Source organism: Artibeus jamaicensis, unplaced genomic scaffold, assembly GCF_021234435.1.
Source record: "Artibeus jamaicensis isolate MK-2021 breed Jamaican fruit bat unplaced genomic scaffold, CSHL_Jam_final contig_1132, whole genome shotgun sequence".
NCBI classification, from domain to species: Eukaryota; Metazoa; Chordata; class Mammalia; order Chiroptera; family Phyllostomidae; genus Artibeus; species Artibeus jamaicensis.
The window spans coordinates 8,093,124-8,118,268 of record NW_026521221.1 but is presented as its reverse complement, the minus strand read 5'-3'; the positions used below and the strand labels follow the sequence as shown (position 1 = coordinate 8,118,268).

The window sequence follows — 25,145 nt, the reverse complement described above, 5'->3', positions numbered from 1 at the left end:
AGAGCTGGAGCTCCTTGTGACACAGCCAGAGCTGCTGTGGAGAGAGTACCTGAGTGGGGGCGTCAGCACTTGCAAAAGGAATCGTGAAGAGATGCTCTGAGACTCTGTCCTCTCCGGTGCCCGGACTGGGCCCCCTGCCAAGGTAACAGAAATCAAGAAATGAAGCAAACTCTTGCCCCAGATTCTACCCGTAGAGAAGGCAACCCCAGAGCATGGCCTCTCGGCCATGAACCGAGGAGAGCAGGGCAGACTGCGGTGACCATATGCTGCCCTCTGACCACACCTGGAGCAGCCCCATTGGCCAGAGTCTCAAAGTGCTGCTTTAGAAACTGCTCCTGATCCGGGGTACAGGGGCTGCCTTCCTGCGGCTCATAGGGGCCAGTGCCTCCTTCCTCTTCCTCCTCTTCCTCATCACCCTCAGCTGGCTCTTCAAGGTCTGAGGAAATGCCATCCACACTCAGGGGCTCCGTGCTCTCAGAGTCTGGATATGGGGGGAGGGGAAGAGAAGCATCACGCTGCACCCATCTGTCACCAGAGCCTCCCCTCCAACCTCAGTCCACTGACCTGCATGGCTCTGGCCCTCCCTCAGGGATGTAGCCTCACCTTCATTGGGGTGCTCAGGGCTGGAAAGGCGGCTACTGCTGTAATCCACAGAGCAGGCACTGTCAGGGCTGTGCTTCTCTGAGACCCTGCTGCCCGGGTACACTCTTCCCAGAGTCCCTCGGGCTGGTGCCTGCACCTGAAATTCACTGCCAGGCAGGCCAGCAGAGGAAAATGGAGGCAGTGAGCACAGGTAAGCAGCAGCCCCACTGGACTCCTGCCTTCCTTCTCCCCCACCTGTGAGCAGGACTGGGGATGAAGCACTGATAACATGGTGGGCAAGCCCCAAGTACCCTGGGGCCAGCCCTCCGCTTATTAAAAAACACTCAGGGGGAGGGAAGACCGGGGGCTACACGGCCCCAGGGGTCTGGTGGCGGCAGGACCCTTGCCTGGTATCCAAGGTGGGGCTGTCACTTGGCTCCGGGTAGACAATACCATCTTCGATGGGTGTAGGCTCCAGATCTTGGGGAAAGACCCCTTCCTCTTGGGACAACAATCCGATAATGTGGGGGCAGGAACAGGGTTGGGAAGCCTGAGGCTGAGGGGGCTTTTCATTCTAGAAACACACACAGGGGCATTACTGCTGTTGCTGATATAAGAGAGGGTCTGGAACAAGAAGAGAGGGTGTTCAAGGATTTGGTGCACATCAATTCTGGGGAAAGACGAATATTCCAACTCTGAGGACAAATACCTGGAAGCCAGGCTGGGCCCCAACTAGTGTCCCTGAGCTTCTACAAAAACTCTGTTAGCACTCTGGCTGCGAACCTCCAGCTACCACTTCAAATCATCAGCCCTCCAAGGAACCCTGCCCGAGACGTTCACTACCCCATACCGCCTGGCCAGCCCCACCCTGGATCTGCAGTTCAGATGGCCCACGGACTGGGGAAGAGTGAGCACCACTGGATCGGTGCTCAGGCTCCAGCTGTTAGCACAAGGCCAGCTAAAGCTGCTTGGAGATCTCTAGGGGACTCGGAGAAAGCTGGCTCACCTGGACAGTGTGTAAGGTCCCAGGGGCTTGCTGACCATGCTTCCCTGAACCAGATGGGATCATGGCCAGAGAGTCCCTGCTAGGGTTCCTAGGGCTGGGAGCCAGTGTCTCTAGCTGCCGCAGGTCCAGCATGGAACGAACACTCAGCTCTACATCTGACTGAGCCCAGCGCCCTCTTCTTCTGGGTCCTTGGCTGGCTGCGGGAGCTGGGTGCAGGAATTCCACAGTCTCTTGTGCCTAGCATGGGGCAGGAGTTGGAGGAATTAACAATGACAATCACACAAGTAGGTACTAACATTATCTCCATATTTATAGATGGGAAAGCTGAAGCACGGTGGGCTTCAGTAACTTGGTCAAGTCCCACAGACAGTAAGCAGCCTGCTTATAGGGAATGACTCAGGTGGTCTGGCTCCAGAGTGCATGCTCTTAGCTTCACTCTATGTCCTATCTTAGTCAACCTTCTGTTCTCAATCTTCTTGTGGTATCGTGGACACCTCAAAGCTTAGAGTTTATACAAGTTCCCTACTCTGAAAACAGTCCCAACAAGGACCTCAAGTCCATTCACAGCACCAAGAATAAACCAATAGCCCAGTCTTGAGATGCATGGCCCGGTCAGAAAGCACCAGACACCCCACCATCATCCCATGTACCTGCTGCTAACAGTGAAAGGTGTTGGCATTTGAAATCCTGACCTGGGCGAGTGGGGACTGGGCTGCTTTGGGGCTTGCTCTGAAAGCCTTTACCCTCCTTCTGGCCACCCTGAAGCAGCTACTCCATTACCGGTCCCCTCGGGGCCCTTTTCCTCTAACTACCTGAAAATTCCGAGCTTACCTCCTAACCTGGCATCTTTAGAACCACAGTTGCTCCACATTTCTGCCTGCTCTTTGAGCCTCTGATTTTCTTGAGCTTTACTTCTAACCATTTGGCTCAGATGTCCCCTTTCTACTCCCTACCTCAACCTGTTCATCGTTCCCATTTGCTCCCAGGCCCCCAGGCAACTGAACAAGCAGTGGACTCCCCCCCCCCAGCAGTGACTAATCCCTGGAGGCCCCTCACCGGACCCACAGGAAGGAAACCCTTGGGCCTCACCACCCCTAACCTGGGACCAGCTCAGCTGGCTGAACTCCCCCAGTGAGGCCCTTCCTTGGCCCAAATGCCTTGCCAGGCCCAGACGGCCCTGCTTTCACCTTCCTTTACCTCTGTAACCCTGGAAGGGCATCTTAATGAGGGCGACTCACCCGACTCATCTCCCAGTGGGACAGGCTTCGAGGCAGGGCTGGGTTGGGCACCGAGGCTAGACAGAGACAGGCAGTCAGAGAAATTGTCCCCTGCCCCCCAACCCCAGAGCCCTGGCCCCACACCAGCCCATACCCTATGTGGTCACAATAACCCTCCGGTTTCCTCAGCTCCACACTGCTCTTACCCCCACAGGCCCAGAAAGCCTATCTAGCCACTATACGAACTATGCCTAACTTCCAAACTTCTGCAGACCTGGCTGTTTCTTGGTACCCTTGGCAAGGATGGGCAGAGCTGGGAGTTCTTCTTCCTCAGTGCCCTCGTCTTCTCCCTCCTTGTCACTGTCTGACGAGAGAGCTGGTCCAGAAGAGAGCATCGATGGGGCCTCGTGCCTGAGTCCAAGACAAGGACAGTCGTGGGAAGAGGAGACTCAGTGGGGAAGGGGACAATATCATAGGTTTTCATGTGAGAAACGGCCATTGGAGGACACAGAGTTGGCAGGTTCGGAGCAGGGAGGAGGAGCAGTAAGATGACAGCGAGCAATGTGGACTCCCACCCACTGCCTGCCCATACCCCACACTCTGCTCTCACCGATGGGATCCAGCAGTCCTTTGGGGAGAGGATGGTCCTTGCTGCTTGCCCCCTCGCTGACGCTGGCGCAGCTCTGCCAGGCGCTGCCTCATGCTGATGGTCATCTCAGAGCTCAGGCGCCACACAAATATGCAGCTGGGTAGAGCCACAGAGTTGTGAGAGAGGGGTAGGGTAAAACTCAGGGGGTGGCAACACCATTAGCTCTCCAGGGGCTGGCAAGGAGACATGAGCCACCCTCTAGGGCCAGGTCAGGTCCAGCCAAGAAACATCCCTGTTCAGCCCCACTTCCCAAAGACATGATTAAGGTGAAGGGGAGAGGGACAGGGTATATTTGTGGCAAAGGAAAAGAATCTGTATCTCAAGGAAGCTAGTTTCTGCTCACCTGTCCCCAGACACAGAGATGAGATGCTTGCAGTCATTACTAAATTTCATGCCAGTGACAATCTCTGTGAAGAGCAAAGAATACAGCCTATGAGCCATCCCAGCCAAGCTTCTGTTCCAACAATGGAGGTGGGGAATGGCTGGAAGGGAGAGGCAGGCAGCTGTGATGGGTCCCTAAGAACTAAAGGAAGAAAGAATAAAGTTCCAGGGGTAGAATATGGGGGCTACACTCACCTGAGTGGCCAAACATGGTGGCCACACACTCGCCTGAGGAGAAGTCAAAAATGGAGAGGTTCTTATCAGAACAGCTGGTGGCAATGTAGATCCCTGAGGGGTCTGTTTGCACCTAAGGAGTGGGACACACAGCTAGAAAAATACGAGAAGTGCCAGTTCCTATCCACCTAGTACCCTCATCCTGCTGGGCCCTTACCTTAATCAGAGTGCCATCCTCACCCTGTGACCCTTTAAACAGCTTCTTCTGCTTCCCACTGCTGATGTTAAAGATCCTATAAAGAAACACACTCTCATTTGTGTGAGGAAGAGGTTACCATCAAGCATATCTAGGTGGCAAAAAATGCCAGAAATTCACTCCCAGCCCCATTTTTCTACGGGAACCAGTCCCCAACACCACAGGGACTACTACCCCTTGGGTGGGGCGAAGTGCTCATTCTGTAGGCTCAAGGGGTCACACAGTCCTGGACAAAAAGACAGACATGGCCCTGGCTGGTATGGCTCAGTGGATTGAGTGTGGGCCTGAGAACCAAAGGGTCGCTAGTTTGATTCCCAGTCCAGGACACATGCCTGGGTTTGCGAGCCAGGTCCCCAGCAGGGGGCACGGTGAGAGGCAACCCCACACTGATGTTTTTCCCCATCTCTTTCTCGGTGCCTAGAGCCAAGCTCCCTCAAGCATAAAGGAACGTGTGGTCAGATGGTCTGAAAAAGGGATGCCCACCGAATATTTCGGTCCTGGCAGCCAATAGCCGTGTACTTCCAGCTGGGCTCCACATCCATGTCATAGAGGGTTGTCTTCCGTACCACGTGATGTGTCCGTGTAAACTGTACTCCATCTCCAGACTGCAGGGGTAGAGCATGGGGGCAGACCCAAGCCCAAATGTCTCACCACGCTGAGGGAGCCCTGCTTTCTCTTCTCTTCACCACTTGTAACCTCAGGTATGGGAACAGTAGAGAACCCCACCACCACCACCCACTGCCCCTCTCAGGGAAACCCAGTCCCCTCACCTTTTGTGCAGTGCGGAAGTAGATGCTCTTGTCCGCTCCACAGCTGATCATGCGGACTTGCCCATCACTGGCTATGGAGGAGAGGGGCTTAGCTGTTCCCACTGCTCTCAACCACACAGGGCCCGCCTTTCCTCTGCCTTCCCACCACATTTCCCCTCTACCAAGCACTCTTCATGACTGAGACAACCAGTAAATGTTTCCCTCCAAACCTAGGCTTTCCTTTATCCCTCTCCTCACCCTATCCTGGCTGGGGGGAGAGGGGGTAAGGGTGATATTGGTGGTAGGTGACAGAATGTATCTCAACTGCCCGCTCCCCACCTGCAAACTTGACAGCAGTGATGGAGGACGAGTGCTCGTCCAAGGTCTGCTGTAGGCTATACTCCCGTGCAGCATCCAGCACATGGATCAGTCTGTCCCGGCTCGCTGATGCCAGCAGCTTCAGACCTGGGGTTAAAAGAACTCATCAGCCCACAAGTGCCCAGAACAGGCCCCTGTGTGAGCCTGGCAAAGAGGGCTGCAGTAACTGAGCCCCATGGTGCAGAGATAGAGCTGTTCCCCTCTAAACCTGCAAAGACCCCAAATGATTCAAAGGACTTCCAGTCCCATATCCAAGAGCCAGTACAGAGGTGAGTGGCACCAACAGGATTGGAGAAGCCCTGTGCCATTCTGGGCTAGGGACTGGATATCCTCCTTACCTGTGTCTGGCTTAGAGTACTCCAGGCACAGAATCTCCGAGTCATGGGCCTCCACCTTCAGCATCTCACTGAGGGACTGCAGCTCGTGCACCCTGCAAAAATGAGGAGAGAAGGGTAGACGTCATTGCCAGGCTGTAGGAGGAGAGACTCTCCTCTGCTACATCCTTTCCCCCAACCTTTAAAATTTATTTTAAATTTTTTAACTTTTAGACTTAGAGAAAAGTTGCAATGAGTACAGAAGTTTTTTCCATATTTCCTTTACCCAACTTTCCCTAATGTTAACATATTGTGTAACAACAGTTCAATTAAAAGAACCAGGAAATTTACATTCACACAGTAGTATTAATAAAGGCTTTATTTTAATTTCACCAGTTTTTCCATAATGTTCTTTTTCTGGATCCAGGATCCTATCCAACTTGCATTTAGTTGTTATTTTTCTTTAGTCTCCTGCAGTCTTGAATAATTCTTCAGTCTTTTCTTACCTTTTGTAACCTTGACACTTTTGAAGAGTCCTGATCAATACAGGTACTCTGTGGCATGTACCTCAACTTGAGTTTATCCGATGCTTTCTCTTGACTGAACTGAGGTTATGCATTTTTGGCAAGAATACCACAGAAACAATACTATGTTCTTATTAGTATATCATATCATGGGTTCCATATTGAAATGAAAATGTTAAGCTTGATGATCACTTGGTTGAGATGGTTTCTGCTGGGTTTCTTCACTGTAAAGTTATCTTTCCCTTGTATATGTAAATATCTCCCCCAATCTTTAGAGCCAAATTTTTCTAAAGCTCTGTCTTTGGGGATCTAACTCTCCCAGCCTGCACCATGAGAAACAGTCAGCACCCACCCCAGCACTGGCAATACCTGAGTGTGCCCATACGGTCCCCCGAAGCTAGATGCTGTCCATTGGGGCTGATACAGAGAGAACGGATGCCCACACGGGGATCCATCAGGGACCCATCAGCTTTGTCCCCTCCGGGCAGTTCAGTGTCCAGTAGGGCCTGAGTGTTCCCATCCACGTAGATGATCTTAATGAGGTCCTAGTGGAACAGGTGCAGAGGATGAGTGGGTAAGGCAGACCTGACCCAGTATAACTACAAGAGGAGAGGGCTGCTGGACAAGATAGACCCTTGGCTTATAGAGACCAGTCAAACAAAAGCTGGAATATCAAAGCCTGGGGACCCAGTTCCTGAGAAGGCGTGAAGGCTAAGCGGAGGGGATACTAAGTATGGAGTTGGGGCCCTAAGGACTCAGGGCTCACATTGCTGAGGATATTTCGGTGCAAGGTGGAGCCATGCACCCCGGAGCTCTCTGTGTTCCACAGGCGGATGGTGTTGTCTGAGGAACAAGTGATGAAGGAACTGGGGGGAAGGCAGGCTTGGTTACTGTCCTTCACTTCTGGGTAGACCTGCAGGGGTTGAGGGAATGCAGTCAGATCTCCAGTGAGGGAGCAGTCCTTTATCTGCCCAGGGAGAAGGCAATGAAATTAAAGGGATAATGCTGGCCAAGACTTAGCCTAGTGATTGCCACATAGTAAGCAAGCCATAACTATTAAATATTCATCTTAATCACTAAAGGAAAGTCCCTGTACCAGGGACTCTTCTATGTCTCCCACTTAACATTTCATTTAATTCTTAGACAGTCAGGTGAATCAGATACATCACTTTATAGTTAAGGAAACTGAAGCTCAGTCAAGTTCATTAACTTGTCCAAGGTAACCCAGCCCAGGACAAGGGAAAGCTAGGAATGGACAGGGGCCCACTAGAAGAAGCCTAAGATATATAAGCACTAAAATTCAAATTCAGCCCGCAGGCCCTGTCTGAGGATAGGCAGGTCCACAGGAATGTTGGAGAAACAGGGAGGCGGCAGGAACATGACGTTATGCCCCCAACACTAGGGACCCCCACTCTCCACCTTCACAACGGTATCCCAACGAACCTGGCCAGTCTCAAGGTGTCCCAGCACACCTACCTCCACACTCCAGACGCAGGAAGAATGGTACAGAGCTGAGTACACCTTGCCCACTTTCTTGGGGTCCCTCACATCCCAAACATAAATGCTGTGATCGTTGTACACACAAGACAGCCACTGGTTAGTGGGATCAAAGGTCAAGGCAATGGTGTCTGGATACCTGGCACTGGCCACTCCAGCGAAGAGGCGACTGTGGGAGAGAAGACAAGCAAACTGGTGAGTGAGGAGCTGATGAAAGGAATAAAAACAGAAGGCAACCCATGAAGGAAGGAGGAGAGCATGGGAAGCCTCGTCCAGACCCAAATGTTTGACAGCAGTTGCTTGAGAAAGACAGAAGCAGCCCCTGACAGCCATGAGCAGGGAGCTGGCCTGGCACTAGCTGCTGGGCCATGGTGTTCTCCTGACGAACACAAACACCACCACAGAATGCCGACGTCAGATAAGGTAACTCTATGGCCATGACGGGGCAGGACAAACACAAGACTGCTCTGTCATTGTGTCTGACAGAGATAAAAACAAGATCACCATGCAAACCACAGAAGTGACCCAATATCACCCTTTCACATCTGCCAGGATTGATTGCTGCTTCTTTATCAATGACAGCTTGAGCCCCACCTGACAAATAAAATTATTAGGATGTCTAATCACAGATTTGCCCCTACTTCCTGACAGTATCCACCCACAGCAAAATTTCAATCTCTTGAACCATTTCTAAAATCACCTTACGCAATACCCCAAATCTTACAATACCCCCCACTTACTGAGATAATCCCTAGTTCTTGTTTGCAAGAGTACCAATAAACCCAACTTTGTCTGCAGAGGTATTCCTGGTTATCTTTGATATACTCTTCACCTTGTTCACTGAAGGCTGGACACAGCACGAGGCTCTGAATGGAAGCCGGGGGCCCACACAGCTCACCTGGCCTCAGTGACGCTGGCAACGTCTGTCCCCAAGGCATGGGGTCGGGGCAGGGTACTGAGAAAGTGCAGGTTAGAGGGGTTGAAGAGGCGCACAGTACCATCAGCACAGCCACAGAAAATGTAGTCCTGGCTCACAGAGATGCAGTAGGCCACGGTGGTCTGCAGGCAGAGAGACTCAGGTCAGCACAGGCCACCGACCCAACCCCTCCTCAACAGTCACCTGCCGAGAAGAAAGACTAGCCAACACAGGGTCAAGAGAAAAGCAGCCCAGCTGCTCCGCCTGAGCCCCTCAGCTATTATCTAGAGATGCCCCTCCCTCCAGCAGCAGGTGGCCAGAGGGCCCACAGCCACGTGCAATTTGGGGGATGGGAGTCAGGAACCCTCCTAAGGTATTAAAGGTTTTAGCAAAGAAAACAAAGTAGGAAAAGCCCAGCAAAGAGGAAAAAACAGCATGAGAAAGACAGGAGAGTCTAGGCATCACTTACTGTGAAGCTGTCTGTGTTCTGAGCAGAAGAGGAAAGCAGGGGAAAGGAAGACAGAAAGAGAGCAGAGAGGAGGCAGTTACACAGATCTCCATGGCGGGGCTCAGGGGAACTGGGCCAAGCTCTGGCCCCCTCAAGCTTCTTCTCCTGGGGTTCCCTCCTACATGCATGAGAGCCCAGCCCCTGGTATGGAGCCATAGGCATCAGTTCTCCCCTGAGCTGAGACATGCACAGCCCCAACCAGCTGGGCCAGAGGTACTTACTCTCAGCTCCACCCACTTATCCAAAAGCCTCCGATCACTGAACTCGCACAGCAGCCCAGAGGATGTGATGCAGAAGGTACTATCTGCCTTCTTCCCTCGGCCACACGCCACATCAGTGAACAAGTTGTTCCGCAGTGCCCCCAGCAGTCCCGAGCGGCCCAGCAGGGGCACAGTGGCATTCACCTGTGGAGACATACCACTGTTGTCCACCATGTACCCCAGAGCCTGAGCCTGGAAACTAGGCCCCCGTGCTTTTGAGACTACTCCTCAGCCCAGACAGCATCTGACTCATCCAGATCTGTATGGCTGATGAGCAAGCAGAGAAGGGCCCAGTGGAGCACAGTCTCCTGGGATAGGCTGAGCAGGCCCTGGCCCTACTGGCTACTTCCAGCCTCAGCATCTCACCTTTGAGGTCTTACTGTCATCAAGGTACCAGAATTTGATATGTCGGTTTCCTGCAGTGACAAAGTAGCTGCAGTCTTCAGAGAAGGACACCGCTGTCACCCGACTGGACACCTTATTGGAGGCCACTACACTGTTTTTCTGGAGAGAGAGCCAAAGGAAGAATAAAGGTTCTGCCTCTTTAGGCTACGAAGAAAAGCACAGAGGAGAGGAGGGTTAAAATGTATTTGCACTTAAAAAAAAAAGTTTCTTTCTGGGATTTACTGGTCAGAAAAAAAAGGGAGTGAGGAGAATCCCTTTCCAGAGGAGTTGAAAAGATTCATTTCCTCCAAGAGGTCCTCAAAGACATGAAACTAATTCCTTTCTACCAGGATGTTTGGCTACATACTTGCTCTTTTCTGCCTCAGATCATTTTCTAGAATGAGACTGAGATCAGTAGAGCTGAGTGAAGGGGCTCCCAGTCGGTGTCTTCCGGGCTCCCCAACTGGCCCTGGAAACCTCATGAGACTGCCAGGCCCGCCCACCCAGCCCACTCACCTTCCAGGCCCAGACGTTGACAATCATGTCATGCTGGTAGCCCACGGAGACAATGTACTTGGCGCTAGGGGAGAAGGCCACACAAGCCACACCATACTTATGCTCCTGCAGCTCTGCCACCTGGCTACGCTCAGCCACATCCCAAACCCGAACTGCTGGCATGTGCCCACTCTGCAGGGAGGCAAGGACTGGGAGTGAGGGCCGGAAGCATACAGACCCCATTAGCCTTTCAGAGTGGGGGCCCTCACCTCCCCAGCTACTGAATACAATCCAATGACCTGGCCAAGAGTCAAGAGCAGAGTGCTATGCAGGGCAAAAGTAGAGAGGAAATAGTAAGTATCTCAGGACAACAATGATTATCAGGGAGAAAATGGCCCCAGATTTTGTTCAATATTTCTGGGTGAGGGTCTGCACCTCTGTTATTTGTTCAAAGCTCCTTGAGTATTTCTGATGGACAGCCAGGCTTGAGAATTACTACCATTCAAGCCTGTCTCTGCCCCAACTGCCTCTCTGTAAGACTAAGCGAAGAGGTATTCCTCATATGCCCAGCAGGGGACCTCCGGGGATAAGGAATATTTTTAAGTGTTTTCAAAGTGTGCTTCCCTAACTAAGCAGAAGCAGCATGAAGTAAGAACTTGTTAGAAATACACATTTTGGAGCCCCACCCCAGACCTACAGAATCAGATCTCTGGGGTCAGGTCCAGCACTGTGCACTTTAACAAGCCCTCCACGTGATTCTGACACACACTAAAGCTTAAGGACCACTGTTTTAAAGCCATAGCAAACACCAGGATTTGGCTTCTGTTTGGGAAGCCAAAGTGGCAGCAGCCCTAACTGGGCCTACAATTTTAGTTCTCTGCTGAGGGCACATCACCCATTCTCCTCAGACAACTGCAGCTCCCTCTCCTCACTTACCTCTCCAGTGACCAAGTACTTGCCATCAGGGGAGAAGGCAAGGGCAGTGATGGTCTTCCTGCAAGAGATGAGGCTGGCTCAGAGGGGCACTGGCAGCCTGGCCTAAGCCTGGCTCCCTCAAACTTCCCTCCAAAGGCAAGACCAGGGGACACCAATGGCCCATGTGGCATTTCCCTCTCCCAGGAGCCAGAGACCCCAGACTGTGCCCTAGTCACAGGCCCCAGAAGAAGCAGGTACTCCCTGAGGGCTCAGACCCATTTACCTGGAACTGTTGAGGATGTGGTGTTGTTTGTGTTTCCGGGGATTGAACAGCACGACCACACACCTGGAGGGATGAGTTAGAAAACAGACTTAGCACCAAACCTCAGCTCCCCCAGGAGCTCCCGGGCTACCTGGGAATTCCAGTCACCCATCAGAGAGGCTCCACTTGCCACCGAGGGCAAGTGACTGCTTTTTCCTGCAACCCTTTCTTCCTTCCTTTCCCTGCCCACAAGGGCCTACCTCTGCAGTCTCTTGAGGGTGATAGCGGTCCCTGGAAGCCTATCCCCACCAGGTCCCTAAACAGCACACCATCTCTGGTCATACCTACAAAGAGCACCAGGGACACAGGCCTTCCCACTGTCCTCACACAGAGCCCAGGGAGGGGTACAGGAGGGAAAGGGACACGTGACTGGGCAATGCAGGCCATGGGTGTACAGCCCGTTCACAGGCCTGGATCCACATGATTTCAGCATTTATGCTCCAAGGAGAGGTGAGGCCTCTCACATGCGGGCCCACGTGTGTACTTGGCAGGAACTGGCTCTCCACACCCTCTACACGTCAGATGAGGAAGGGGGTGGGAGGCACAGGTCCAAAATTGCAAAAAACCTCGGTGAGCCTAAGAGGAGGGGCAGAAAGAGCTGAGAGGGCCTGAGGAAGCCTGTTCAGTGTCTCAGAGCTCCACACCTAGCCCTGAAAATCCCTGGCCCCAAGGAACCTTAGAAGAACCCTCCAAATTGCCAGAAGGCAATCAGGGACATCACCTGCTTAGCACAGAGGAGGGCAGTACCCTCTCTGTCTGGTGGCAAAACCGGATGGGATCAGGTTCAGAATGACTCTCCAGAGAGGAGCCTAGATGGTAGGCACCAGGGGGAAGAAGCTGGAAGCCTTAGCTAGGCAGTATACTCCTTTAGAGTTCCTGGCTGTCAGCAGGCCTAGGCCTACTGTCCCTCCTGCCCCCACTTCATCAGCTCTGTAACTAGCTGACAGGAGCAGGCATGGGGCCTGCTACACCAGGTAAGGGGACAGGGAGAGAACGAGCAGAGAACAACTTCCCCCAGACCCACACTTATTTAGTAGGTAACCTCCTGTGGCTGAACCTCACCCTTGCTAGAAACCTGAAGCAAAGGTGGGTACAAACAGTCAGTGCTTAGTATCTTAGGCTCAATAAACCGCTTCAATATGCAAATTCCACAGGCAATCGCTGGGGACACGAGGATCTCTGAGGTGCAGCAGATACACCCAGAACTGCCAGGCTGATCAACAGATCTTGGAATTCCTGAGTCATATCCTCTTCTCTTCTAACCCCACCTCCCTCAAACTCTTCCTGACTGTTTTCTTTCTCCTTCTCTCCTGATCTCCTAATCTGTTCCTTGTTCCCCTTTCCTCAGTCCCTTTGCCATTTTCTTTTTATGCCAACTTGCAGTTTCCTGCTTCCCCTCCAGAATGCCATGCCAGAATAGTTTTTATTGTTTGAAGAAAAAAAAAAATCACATCTCTATTTTCATTAACCTTTAACTAATATTTAGCATTTCCTTCCATTTTTAAAAAATTACAGTTGATATACATTATTATATTAGTTTTGGGTGTACACCCCAGTGATTAGACATTATATCTTACTAAATGATAATTCCAATAAATTTTGTACCCACCTGGCACTATACATAATTATCAGAATATTACTGATTATAGTCCCTATGCTGTACTCTACACCTCCATGAGTATTGTGTAACTAGCAATTTGTACTTCTTTTTTTTATATAATAAATTTTATTTAGTTACTTTTCAAGTACATTTTTTTATCTATTTCTGCAATTTGTACTTCTTAATTCCTCCACCTTTTCCACCCGTTCTCCCCAACCCCTGTCCCATCTGGCATCCACCCAAACATTCTCCGTATCTATCGGTGTTTCTGTTCTACTTCTTCATTCTGTTTTTTAGATTCAAGTGTTGATAGATATGTTTTTATTGGCATTTTATTGTTGTTTTTTAATCTTTTGTTTCTTCTTCTATTTTTTAAAAAATAGATGGATCAAGGTTTAGTGCTGGCCTGATCTGCTTGCATAGGTCTCCTTTTTAATAAAATTTAAAAATTTTATTTATTTTTAGAGAGAAGGGAAAGGTGGGAGAAAGAGAGGTGGAGAAACATCAGTGTGTGGTTGCCTCCCACACACCCCCTACTGGGGACCTGGCTGCAACCCAGGCATGTACCCTAAGAATCAAACCAGTGACCCTTTAATTCACAAGCCTGCACTCAATCCACTAACCCATACCAGCCAAGGCTGCTGCTGCTGCTTCTTCTTAAAGAAGACCCTTTAACATCTCATATAATACTGGTTTGGTAGTAATGAACTCCTTTAGCTTTTTCTTGCCTGGGAAGCTCTTTATCCGTTATTTGATTCTAAATGATAGTTTTGCTGGGTAGAGTAATCTTGGTTGTACGTCTTTGCTTTTGCTTTTCATTACTTTGAATTGCTCTTGCACATTTCTTCTATCCTGTGAAGCTTCTGTTGAGAAGCCAACTGACAGAAGTACAAATCTGCTATAAGGGAGCTTATGGGAGCTCCCTTATAAGTAACTAACACCTTTTCTCTTGCTGCTTTTAAGATTCTCTCTTTGGCCCTGACTGGTGTGGTTTAGTGGGTTGGGATCACCCCTTGGACCAAAAGGTCCCCAGTTCAATTCCTGCTCAGGGCACATGCCTGAGTTGCAGGCCAGGTCCCCAGCTGGGGGAGTACAAGAGGCAGCCAGTTGATGTTTCTCTCACATATCCATGTTTCTCTCCCTTTCTTTCTCCTTCCCTTCCCCTCTCTCTAAAAAGAGAGAAAAGAAAATGTTTAAGATTCTCTCTGTCTTTATCCTTTTGCATTTTAATTATGATGTATCTTGGTGTATCTTGGTATGATGTATCTTTGGGTTCATCTTGTTTGGGACTCTGTGATTTCTGGATTTGTATATTTATTTTATCCACCAAGTTAGGGAAGTTTTCTGTCATTATTTTTTCATAAAGATTTTCAATTTCTTGTTCTCTCTTCTCTCTCACATTTGTTCACTCCCTTTAATTTTCTATGCTCCTCCCACTACAGGGCCTTTAAAGAAGCTGCTCCCCTTGTCTAGAACATTCTTCTCCCTCTTTTCCAACTAGTTAACCCTTAGTCTTCTTTCAGATCTCAGGTTATATGGCCCATATATGCTATCATGGCACAGTGTATCAACCTTTTGTGACATTTATCACAGCTGCAATTTTACATTTAGTTTTGATAATTTCTCCCATTAGACTATGTATTCTATGAGGGTGGGAACTGGATCTGGTTTTGTTCACTACTTTGTCTCCTGGGCTTAGCAGAGTATGGTCTATTGCAGTTGTTCAAGAACCATTTATTGAGAGGATAAATGCATCTCTTAGTCCATTAGCTTGGTCCTGTAGTACATCAGTTCTCCTCCCTACTCCACGCCTCACCTATCTTCTATGCAAGGAGAGCCTAGGACCTCTGGAGCCTCAGAGGCAGTGTTGGGCAATAGGGATGTTGTGGGTTTGGAGTCAGAGACTACAGTTTGAGTCCTTGTTCTGCCATGTACATCTAGTGACCCTGGTTAAATCACAAGCCTGTTTCCTTATCTGTAAAAAAGCAGACACCTGATTTTAGCTCATAGGACCTCTCTGAATATTAAATGATTTCTTTGACAAACAGGAGCCAAACAAATGCAAATCTTAATATTACTACTCCTAGAACATGGAAATGAAAGGGGGCTCCTAGCTGTGGGGAACAAGGTGCTAAGGGATTGTATCAGGTTTTCCCTGAGGGAGAATGGAGGTGAGTCCTCTTAGGAGCTGAGTAAAAGTAAAAACTTGTTTAAAAAAATATTTTACTTACTTATTTTTAGAGAGAAGGCAAGGGAGGGAGAAAGCAGTAAGAGAAACATCAATGTATGAAAAGATACATCAATCGATTGCCTCTCACATGCCCCCAACTGGGGACCTGGCCTACAACCCAGGCATGTGCCCTGACCGGCAGCCGAACCAGTGACCTTTGGGTTCATAGCCTGGCACTCAATCCACTGAGCCACACCAGCCAGAGCGAGTAATGATTAAAAAAAACTTTAAAGGAGGCTTTATATTTTGTTCTGGGAAGGCAGCCAGGAAAGAAGAGTTGGGTTGAGGTTGGGGATAGAAAATAGCTGCAGTTTCATAGACTTAGGAGATGATAAGCTTGGAAGGTAGCAAGGAAAGGAAGAGGAAATATTGAGGGAAAAACTATCTTAATTATCTAGGACAGAAACATGGAAAAATAACAGAAGTAACATCTCCTAAGTTAAAAAGCATCACATGAGCGTTTCAATGAACTCTAAACCTGAAGGCATCCACTTCCTTAAGTAACTGATCTTCTGCTCTTTACACAGCCCAGTAAGAGTTATTACCATGTATCAGGCACTTTCTATGTAGCAGGTACTCTGCTAAGTAACTCAGACATCTGGTCTTACCCAATCCTTACAACAACCTTGGGGCACTGGTACAGTTACCCCCACCTTATAGATGGAGAAATGAGTTCAGAGCAGTGAGGTAATTTCTTCAAGTCCATTCAACTAAATCAAAAGAGGCAGGATACAAGAAGTAGTGCCCTAAGAAAAGCAGAGTGGAATAAGTAGGGGAAAGAAGAGAAAACTTGTTACCCTGACTGGGTAGCTTAGTTAAAGCATCATCCCATTACAACAAGGTTGTGGATTCAATCCTCAGTGAGGACATGTACAAAAATCAACCAATGAGTGCATAAATAAGTGGAACAACAAAAATCGATGTTGTTCTCTGTCTCTCTCTAAAATCAATAAATTAAAAAAAAAAACAAAAAACAAAACTGAAGTTGCCCTGGCTGGTATAGCTCAGTGGACTGAGTGCGGGCCTGCAAAGTAGACCATCGCAGTTCGATTACCAATCAGGGCATATGCCTGGGTTGCAGGCCAGTTCCCAGAAGGGGATGCACCAGAAGCAACCATACATTGATGTTTCTCTCCCTCTCTCCTTCCCTTCCTCTCTAAAAAAAATAAGCAAATAAATGAATAAAATCTTAAAAAACCAAAAAACTGAAGTTGAAACCCAGGAAGCACACTGACCTAATGTTCAGGGTGCTAAGGGCAAGAGCCTTTGAGAAGAAGGAAAGAGGACTGGGGCACTATGAGGAAATAAGGATTTAGGCAAAAAGGATCGCCAGTTCAATTCCCACATAGGGCACATGCCTGATTTAGGTGACAGAATTTTTGGATATCTGAACAAGCACAATGAAAACTACAGCAATTATAGTTCAAAGTTCACAGATTTAAATATTTAGATTTTATACTCTATTCAATATATGAAAAATTAGATGATGCACCCCCAACCTGCCACCATCATGAACAGCCCAGCAAGTTTTTGGGCTGATGTTAGCTGAACTTTCTCCCTATCTGTGCTGACCTGTTGAAGAGGCCCTCTGCCAGCTCTTTTCTCTAGCAATGGCTTCTAGTCTAAGTGGTTACAGGTTACCTAACTTTCTGATCAGCTACAGATAAACCATGGCAGAAGGCTTCAGCTGAGAGCTGATCTGACTTGAACTGACTCAATGCATATTCCAGCCAATAGCATTCCAAATCCAAAACACAAGTAGGTGATGGGGACTCTATGGTAAGCTTTTGAATTTTCCTTTAAACCTATTGCCCCAAAGCAGCATCGTGACCTTCAAGGGCAATGCATCACACTGCTTAAAACACTTTGCAAGTAACTGCACACAAATGCTGAGTTTTGTTGGACCACAACATCTTCTGTTTCCTCCTTCCCTTCAGTTAAACTCCATAGTGGAAGGAAAAGGCGAAGGTGTGCAGGTGTGTGTATAAAAACACAAAATAGAGAAAGATAACTGGCTACTAGGCACTTCTTCCCTTTTCTAACATCCATCCCGCCCACACACATAGTATAACCTGAAAAACTCTCAACTGTGGAGTGAAAGAGTTAAACAAGGGAGGGGAACACACAGAAGTAGATCCTTAAGCTGAAATTTTTACTTCTAATTATTCAAATTTGGAAACCTTCCAACATGGAGAAAGAGGAAGAAAGACACCAACCCACAGTCACACTTGTGGGGACAATAATGCAGATGATGGAGTGAGGACAGAACTTGGCAAAGACATCCAAGGTTCCCCCTATGCCCAGCCTATTGAGGTCCTCTCAAAAGAACAGATCAAAACACTGATGTGGGAGCCCCCCAGTTCTCTGAGCAAGCTCCTTAGTCCACTAGGGAGAGAAGGTGGAGCTCAGTTTGCATCAATATTTGGCCTCCGAGTCCCTTGACACAGCCCAGCACAGCAGGCAGTCATCTTCACAAGGCCCTTGCAGCAGTGCTGGCTGCAATCCTCAATATGTCAAGGGCTGGGCTCGCCCAGCCAGTTGAGTACCATAATTCAGAACCCCAGGGTGCAGGTGCAGGGAGACTGCTCACTCTCACAGGAAGACAGTGAGGCCTCAGTTCCTCAGGCCTCAGCTGGGGCATCACATGGAGCTCCAGTACCAGGTACTGGGCCCACTGCCCAGGGACTTCTCTGAATCAGGAAAGGCCGGCCCTCAACAACCACCTCCCCTGGACAGGTCCAGGCCTGCTGCCATCACAAAGAGCCCAACGTTCCCACGTGGCCTGCCTCCTATCACTCCCTATCCTCCGGAAGGCAGAAACAAATGAACCCTGAGTCAAGCAATGAATGCAGCAGACATACAGGGAGCAAGACACAGAAGGTTCAAGCAGAGATCCTGTGTTTCACAGTTTCTTCTTTCAGACTAGGTAAAATCAGGTGACTCACAGAAGCACAACAAAGGTCCCTCAAGATTTGCTCAAACATCACACTCCAGCCCTATTTAACATTACAACCTCATACCCCACCCCCATTCCCTTTCACTGTTCATTGCTTGTATATTTTCCATAGCACATATCAAGTTGTCATATTCTCTATAGTTTACTTTCTTGGGGGGAAGGGATCTACCTTCACCAGTAGATTGCCAGCTCTGTGAAGATGGTATTTTCTTCTGTTTTGTTTACTACTACATCCCCAGGGCCTAGAAGATAGGCACTCAATAAATGTTTCTAAATGAGTGAATAAATCTTTATTTCTCTAGCTACCAGATCTCAAAGTTCCAATTTCTGAGGAACCTCCTAAGTAACAAAACTGTAAACAAGGGACCCAGAGCTAGTCCATGATTTTCCCCACCTCAGACTTTTAGGAGGCACTGATACTCAAGGGCAGAGTGATGACAGAAACAAGGGAACTGGGCTTAAAGACCTGTCTGCTAACACACTATGTGATATTGGACATAATCCTTAACTTCTCTGAAAGTCAATGTTCTCATCTATAAAACAATAATAATAATGTTTACCTCAAAGAATTGCTAAGACTGAAGATCATGTGCAAAGTAACCAGCATGGTGCTCCTACACATCTTCCTGAAGAATCCTCTGGTGCACTGAGAACAAGGGCAGGCCTATCCAGGAAGGCAGCAGTTGCAGCGGGGCACCCCAACCACAGCATCCCATATAGGACTTGCTGGGTACCAGTGACTCATGAGGGTCCACATCAGGTATGCAATTATAAACTGTCCCTCCAGATTCACCCCCAAAGGGAAAATCTTATAGCTTTAATCATTTGAAGAGATAATGAGTCTAGAATGTTTCCCAGGGCATCCTTGATTGTGGTTCTCTTTAGATACCCGGACTCCAAAGCCTTCCAAATAAGTAACCCTCTTAGGCCAGGCCATGAGACCCACTGGCATCTTTGTTTCTGGGATACTTTATGAACCCTGCCAGCCTCCACCACCTCACTGCCACCAAAGCATGAGAAAAGACCTGGTAATACCCTGGTGAATAACATGGCCACTGGTACAGAGCTACGCATACACTTCTTTCTGTGGACTCTAAACATATATTCTTCCAGGGCAAGAGGTGAATCTCTGTGAGCTGCAAGATGTATAAGCCAGGTCAGTAGTACTGTCAGAGCCTCCGTACTCTCAGTCATGTGGTCTAGCCACCATGGCTAGTGTTCAGTTCCTCAAGCAAGTGAGTGTACCCCTCCTAACCTTGGGACCTTTGTACCTGAGGTTTCCTCCACCTGGGACTCTTTGGTGTTGACCTTCACATGGTGATTCTTCCATCATCCAGTTTTATTCTTAGAACACTTTCGACTCTCTGATATTCTCTTGCTCATTTATTTGTTTACATGCTTACTGTCTGCTTACCCTTCTTGAACCTAAACCCCACAAAAGTAGTGAGCCCGTCCCTCAGGGCACCAAGTCAAGCATTCTCTTCTCTCAGGTTCACCCGATCTCTCCACAGCCCTTGGACGTGGGGCTTGCCACAGAGAATAAGAAGGGCAGTTCTATGCTCCTTCAGCTCAGATGTCGCCAGAAAACAGTTCAAGAGGAGATTCTGTGGCTTCATGCCCAGTCCAGTGCTTTGAAATGGGGACCTCAGCATAAATTCCAACATGGGCTGAGTAAGTAAAGGGCCTTTTTGAGAGAGCTGTGGTTCCCCTCCTCCTCCCCCCTAGTTAAAGCTACCAAGAGGTCTCTCGGCTGCCGGATGGGGCCAGTCACCTTTCCCGGTGACCTCCCACTCCAGTAGCTCCTCTGCCCATGGCATTCACCCAGGCCAGGCCCTGGCAGTGGGGGCCCTTCTTAGAACTGACTGGCCCCACAGTAGCAACAGGGGGTGTGCAGGGCTCTCAGGCCCCTAAATTCTCTACCAAGCCAGCCAGGAAAGGGGCCCAAGTCAGTCGTGGGAGTTCAACTGAACTGAGTCCTTCGACAAGTCTACCTGGGGACTAGCCTGGTCTCCAAGGGCAGGGGGGGCTTAAAGTGTGACAGGTGGGGGGCAGGCTTCCTGTGGGGAAAATAACAGCAAAAGGAGAACTCGGGAGAAGAGATGCTGGAGCCACTAAAACGCAGGGGGGTTCTCTGCCCAGAAACCTCAGCCCATCTCTGCCTGACACACATCCCCCTCCACCCTGCCCTCCCAGACCTGTTTCATTTCCTTTCAGAAAATTTTGTTTTGGTTTGATATGTGTCTCTAGGCCTCTGGGAGAATTTTCTGAGCTTTGTTTCTCTTCTTGTTTCTAGGATACCTGAGCTGCTACTTGAGCAACAAGCTCTCAGTAGGAACGAGAGAGCGGGGTGAGGGTGAGGGTGTTTGGATCACCAAATAGGAAGAAAAAGGAAGAGAGGGAAGGAGGTAAAGAGCCTGCTTGGCTGGCATAGACCTTGGTGGCCCCCAGTTACCCCAGAGGCACACCAGGGAGCTTTAGCACAGAGCAAAACTAAACAACCAGAAAGGGGCCACTTGCAAAGAGAAGACTCAGAGTTCTAGGAAATCAAAGGGTCAGGGGATTGGGGCAGTGCCCAGGACTGGCCCAAGACAAGCGCACTGAGGAAATCTACCAGAGGTTACAGCCCGGAATCTTCCATACAACGCCTGAAAGCATAATGACTGGTAGGCACAAGAGCCAGGCTGGGACCTGCCCTTAAACAGAAGCACACACCCTTAAAGGCGCCAGGCCTGGGGCCCGGGGGGTGTACAGGGAAGAGAGAGGCTGCAGGGCTCCACAATTCCAAGGGCAGGGACACAGGGCTGAGCATGCACTGAGCAGAAGCCCGAGCCTTTCCTAGCCAGCCCCAGCCACACCTCCAACAAGAAGGAACCTAGCTTTCCCATGCAGAGGCAGGCACAAGTGGAATTCCCCTGAGACAGGCTGCACAGGGTATCCAGCAACAGCAGTCATTCACCAACTTGCTTCTGGAGAGGGAGAAGGAAGCCACTTCAGGCTCTGCAGGGCAGAGCCAGTGCAGCTCCCACCACATCTCCACCAGACAGCAAATGCCAGAGGACCACTCAGGAGAGACACTGACCCCAGAACCCAAGGGCAGAAGTCTCCTTGACACAGATGGAGTTACCCAGAAATTGGGCATTTTTCATTCAAATGGTAAGTAGACAGCTTAGGAGAAAAGCAGCTTTTAAAAATGAGCAGAAAGTCCGGTCTTGCCCCATTTTGAAACAGCTTTATAGTCAAGACTGCTTGAGTTGGAATCCCAATACAGATACTAGCTGTGTGACCTTGAGCAAACTACTTAAGCACTTTGAATCCTGGTTTCTAAATTACAGGATGGTAACAATTCCAATCTCACAGGACTGCTCTGAGTGTTAAATAAAACAATTCCTATAAAACGCTTAACAAAGTGCCTAGCACAGAATAAGGTAGCTTTCTTGATGAGATGATAAAACTAAGAAAATCATATATCTGGTACAGAATTTATACAAGCTGCTATGCCACTCACAGTGGGGAACTTGGCATTCCCAAGTTGAGGGTGGGGCAAGAGGGGGAGAGCAGCGGGCCTTCCCAGTTTTGTGTTCCTGTGCCCAGCAGCTGGAACAGAAGCTGACAGAACCAGAAGCAAGAGGGGCTCCAAGCCTCCAAAAGAAACACTCCTGCAACAGCCTAAAAAAATGATTAAGGGCTTCTTATCTGTAGGAGTGGAGGAGTGAAAAAGCAGCAAGGGAAAGAAGCACCAGCCCAGAACCCTGCTCTTCCTCTGTGGCAATGACATCTCTCCAAGTGACTAGAGCAGTCAAATGTTCAGAGCAGCATTTTTCATTAATAGCCAAAATGCTCATCAACTGATGAAGAGATAAAATGTGGTATTTTATCTTTAACGGAAGGTTATTTGGCCATAAAAATGAATGAAGTGTGAAGTGCTGATACCTGCTACAACATGTATGAACCATGAGAACATTATGCTAAATGAAAAAAGCCAGTCACAAAAGGCCAAATATCATACAATTCCATTTCTATGAAATATCCAGAATAGGTAAATCTATACAGACAGAACACAGGTTAGTTGTTGCCCAAGGCTAGAGATATATCTTAGGGGGAAATGGAGAGTGAGTGCTAATGACTGATTTTCAGGGTGATGGAAATGTTCTAGAACTGATTGTGGTGATAGTTGCACAACTCCGTGTATACACTGAAAACCACTGAATTGTGCATTTTATTGTATTTTTAAAAGATTTTATTTACTTATTTTTAGAGAGAGGGGAAGGGAAGCAGAAAGAGAGAGAGAAACATCGACATGCAAGAGAAACACTGACTGGCTGCCTCTGACTGGGGACTGAATTAAACCTGCAGTACAGCCCCCAACTAGGGACTGAACCTGCAACCCACGCACATGCCCTGAACAGGAATCGGACTGGTGACGACCTTTTGCTTTACAGGACAAGACCCAACCAACTGGGTCACACTGGTCAGGGCTGAACTGTGCATTTTAAATGAGCCAGTTATACGGTATATGAATTACATCTCGGTAAAGCTGTTTTTAAGAATTACTACAAGGTAGATATTAAAGATGGTATTGGGAGCTGTGTATAACCTACAATGTCAATCTATATGTGTGGGTAGGTATGGACGGCCAAAAAGCCAGAGCCTCTACCTGGCCCTATATTTCCTTTACAAAAATGGCACCAAAACATTAATCTGGATGTATCTCCCAGAGGATAACAGAAAGCCCCTGCCCATCCCGACTGGTTTAGCATGGCTATAAACTCCCATGCAATAAGAACTCTTCCAAGATACTTACCCAGCTGGGTAGGCAACTAAACCGGATCGGGGGTCACAGGCAAGTCCTCTGCCTCCAGACACTGTTATTCCAAGCACCTTCTCCAAGGTCACCTGTTAGAGCAAGACAGAAAAGTGACATGGTATGGACAGAATAGGGTTGGAAAGGAGGTACTGAAGGTACTCTGGACCACCCTATAGTCCTGACTACTTTCCTGATGCATGTCTTCAGAATGGGCTACTGACTTTTCCAGGTTCTGTTCGGGCCACAGGTCCCTTGATCACATGGGGAAAAGCCAGTGTACATTACTGGCTTTTAAGAGGGCTCAATCCGCTGGCACCATCGGAATGAAAATGAAGGGGTTAAAGCTCTGCTCATAGCCAGAGGATAAAGTACTCCCCCAACCCAGAAAGGTTCTGTATACACTATAAAACTTTGGGTCCCCAGCCTGGCTACTTGGATACATGAGACTCAGGGGAGGTCACTGATCTTCGTGCCTTGACAGGCATGAAAGAAAGTCCACTCTGATCTACCAAGAATCAGAAAAATGTTAGGTATCAACTAGGTGACTATAATATCCCTGATCTTTGCATTCCATCACGTTCTTCCCCTCCAGCAGAGAACTCCACCCCACCCAAATGTCTGCCAGTTCATACAGACGAGAGCCTCGGAGGCAGAAACAAGTGCAAAACACTTAATGCTGTGTTTTGCAAAGCACAGATGCTCAGAGTATTCTAATTATTATTATTAAGCCACAACTCCCACAGAGATGAAAGGCAAGCATGTGTAAAGTGTTGAGAGACTGAGAGGACATGGCCACACAAGATATTTACCATCACTCTCATCATCACTATTGTTACCCCACATGTCTGTAGTCCCCAGGGCACATGTTGGTCTAACCTCAAATTAGTTTACTAGTCTTCCTGCCAGATGACACCATGTGAGATTCAGACTGCCCTGTAACCTCTTGCTAGTCACTGAACCTTAACCCCTGCTACAGAATGTCTTGCTTGTCACTCCAGGTCCAGTCTTCTCTAGTACTATCTGGACTTCCTGCACTGGGCCTCCTCGGCAATGTCCTTGGTGTTCACTGGCTCAGAGAAAGGGGTTTCTGGATTTCAGTGGCCAAGTAAACAGGCGAGACTGTACTCTATTAAGAATCTTGGAGGCCCTAGGAGGGTGGTGTGAACCAGAAACACTTCATGGGTGTTCGTACCTGTGGCAGGGTGATCTACTCCTAGTCCGGGTCAGTTTCCAGAGAGGGGAAGCCTAAAATCAATTAGGGCAGTTTAAGGGTCACTCCTCTCTTACTGTCCTAAGTGGAGAATCTGAAGTGCTCCTAGAGGGCCTGTTTAAATTCTTATCTCCAAGGACCATTTTAGTTTAAATTAGGTTGGAAAGAAATGCCCTGTGGATACCAATGACCAAAAAAAGTCTCTTGGGACATTATAGTTAAAACCTATCTCCCAGAAATGTCCCTAAGAGTCTTCTGTGCTGCTTGGGTAGGTGAACTGAATTCTCAGTGTACTCATAGAGAGGCAGATGAGTTCTAGGGCACCATACCGACCCACAGCCTCCTGTCAAGCACCAAATTTGTCAGTTACTCTTGCATCTGTCTGAGGCACTAAACCTAGTGTGGGATAAACTAACTTTAGCCTGCTCAATACATTTTTTAAATTTGTTGGTTGCTTATTTATTAAGAAAAATTATTCCCTAGCCCCCAAAATGTTTCATAGCTCAGGAACACAGGTCAGTGACAAATTTCCATGAAACTCAACCCAAAGAAATTCTTTACATTTAGAAATCACTTTAGACTTTGAAAGACACCAGCTTTGCTCATCTCCTCAAAACCTTTCATGAATTCATACTTTCTGTAGAAATCTCCATATGCCTTCTTTCTTGGTTCAGCCACAGCAAACTTTTACACTGGTCACACTCCAACAATATGAAATCACTGCCACTTGGCCAGAAGGCCATACATCTGAGGTTTTGTCAAAGCACTGGAAGGCACGGCAGTTATAGTCTCCTTAACACCAAAATCCTTCCTGAAGA

General features: G+C 48.5%; 1 protein-coding gene across 2 annotated transcripts in view; it reads right to left on the bottom strand.

Moving 5' to 3' along the window:
* MAPKBP1 (mitogen-activated protein kinase binding protein 1) overlaps positions 1–25,145 on the bottom strand; it is a 57,666-nt gene that overhangs the window by 4,905 nt on the left and 27,616 nt on the right. The window contains exons 3-28 of one of the 2 annotated variants that reach the window (XM_037161728.2): positions 23,115–23,206; positions 11,489–11,551; positions 11,227–11,284; positions 10,312–10,482; positions 9,778–9,915; positions 9,373–9,555; positions 9,113–9,130; positions 8,626–8,786; positions 7,707–7,896; positions 6,997–7,143; positions 6,600–6,775; positions 5,731–5,822; positions 5,354–5,479; positions 5,036–5,106; positions 4,749–4,870; positions 4,227–4,302; positions 4,031–4,142; positions 3,798–3,861; positions 3,416–3,550; positions 3,080–3,216; positions 2,827–2,882; positions 1,589–1,825; positions 990–1,156; positions 604–749; positions 284–481; positions 50–134 (exon numbers count right to left, since the gene is read on the bottom strand). In XM_037161728.2, the coding sequence (XP_037017623.2) occupies positions 50–134; positions 284–481; positions 604–749; positions 990–1,156; positions 1,589–1,825; positions 2,827–2,882; positions 3,080–3,216; positions 3,416–3,550; positions 3,798–3,861; positions 4,031–4,142; positions 4,227–4,302; positions 4,749–4,870; positions 5,036–5,106; positions 5,354–5,479; positions 5,731–5,822; positions 6,600–6,775; positions 6,997–7,143; positions 7,707–7,896; positions 8,626–8,786; positions 9,113–9,130; positions 9,373–9,555; positions 9,778–9,915; positions 10,312–10,482; positions 11,227–11,284; positions 11,489–11,551; positions 23,115–23,206 (3,221 nt within the window). The remainder of the gene's footprint in view (positions 1–49; positions 135–283; positions 482–603; positions 750–989; positions 1,157–1,588; positions 1,826–2,826; positions 2,883–3,079; positions 3,217–3,415; positions 3,551–3,797; positions 3,862–4,030; positions 4,143–4,226; positions 4,303–4,748; positions 4,871–5,035; positions 5,107–5,353; positions 5,480–5,730; positions 5,823–6,599; positions 6,776–6,996; positions 7,144–7,706; positions 7,897–8,625; positions 8,787–9,112; positions 9,131–9,372; positions 9,556–9,777; positions 9,916–10,311; positions 10,483–11,226; positions 11,285–11,488; positions 11,552–23,114; positions 23,207–25,145) is intronic. The other variant, XM_037161729.2, reaches the window with a different exon arrangement.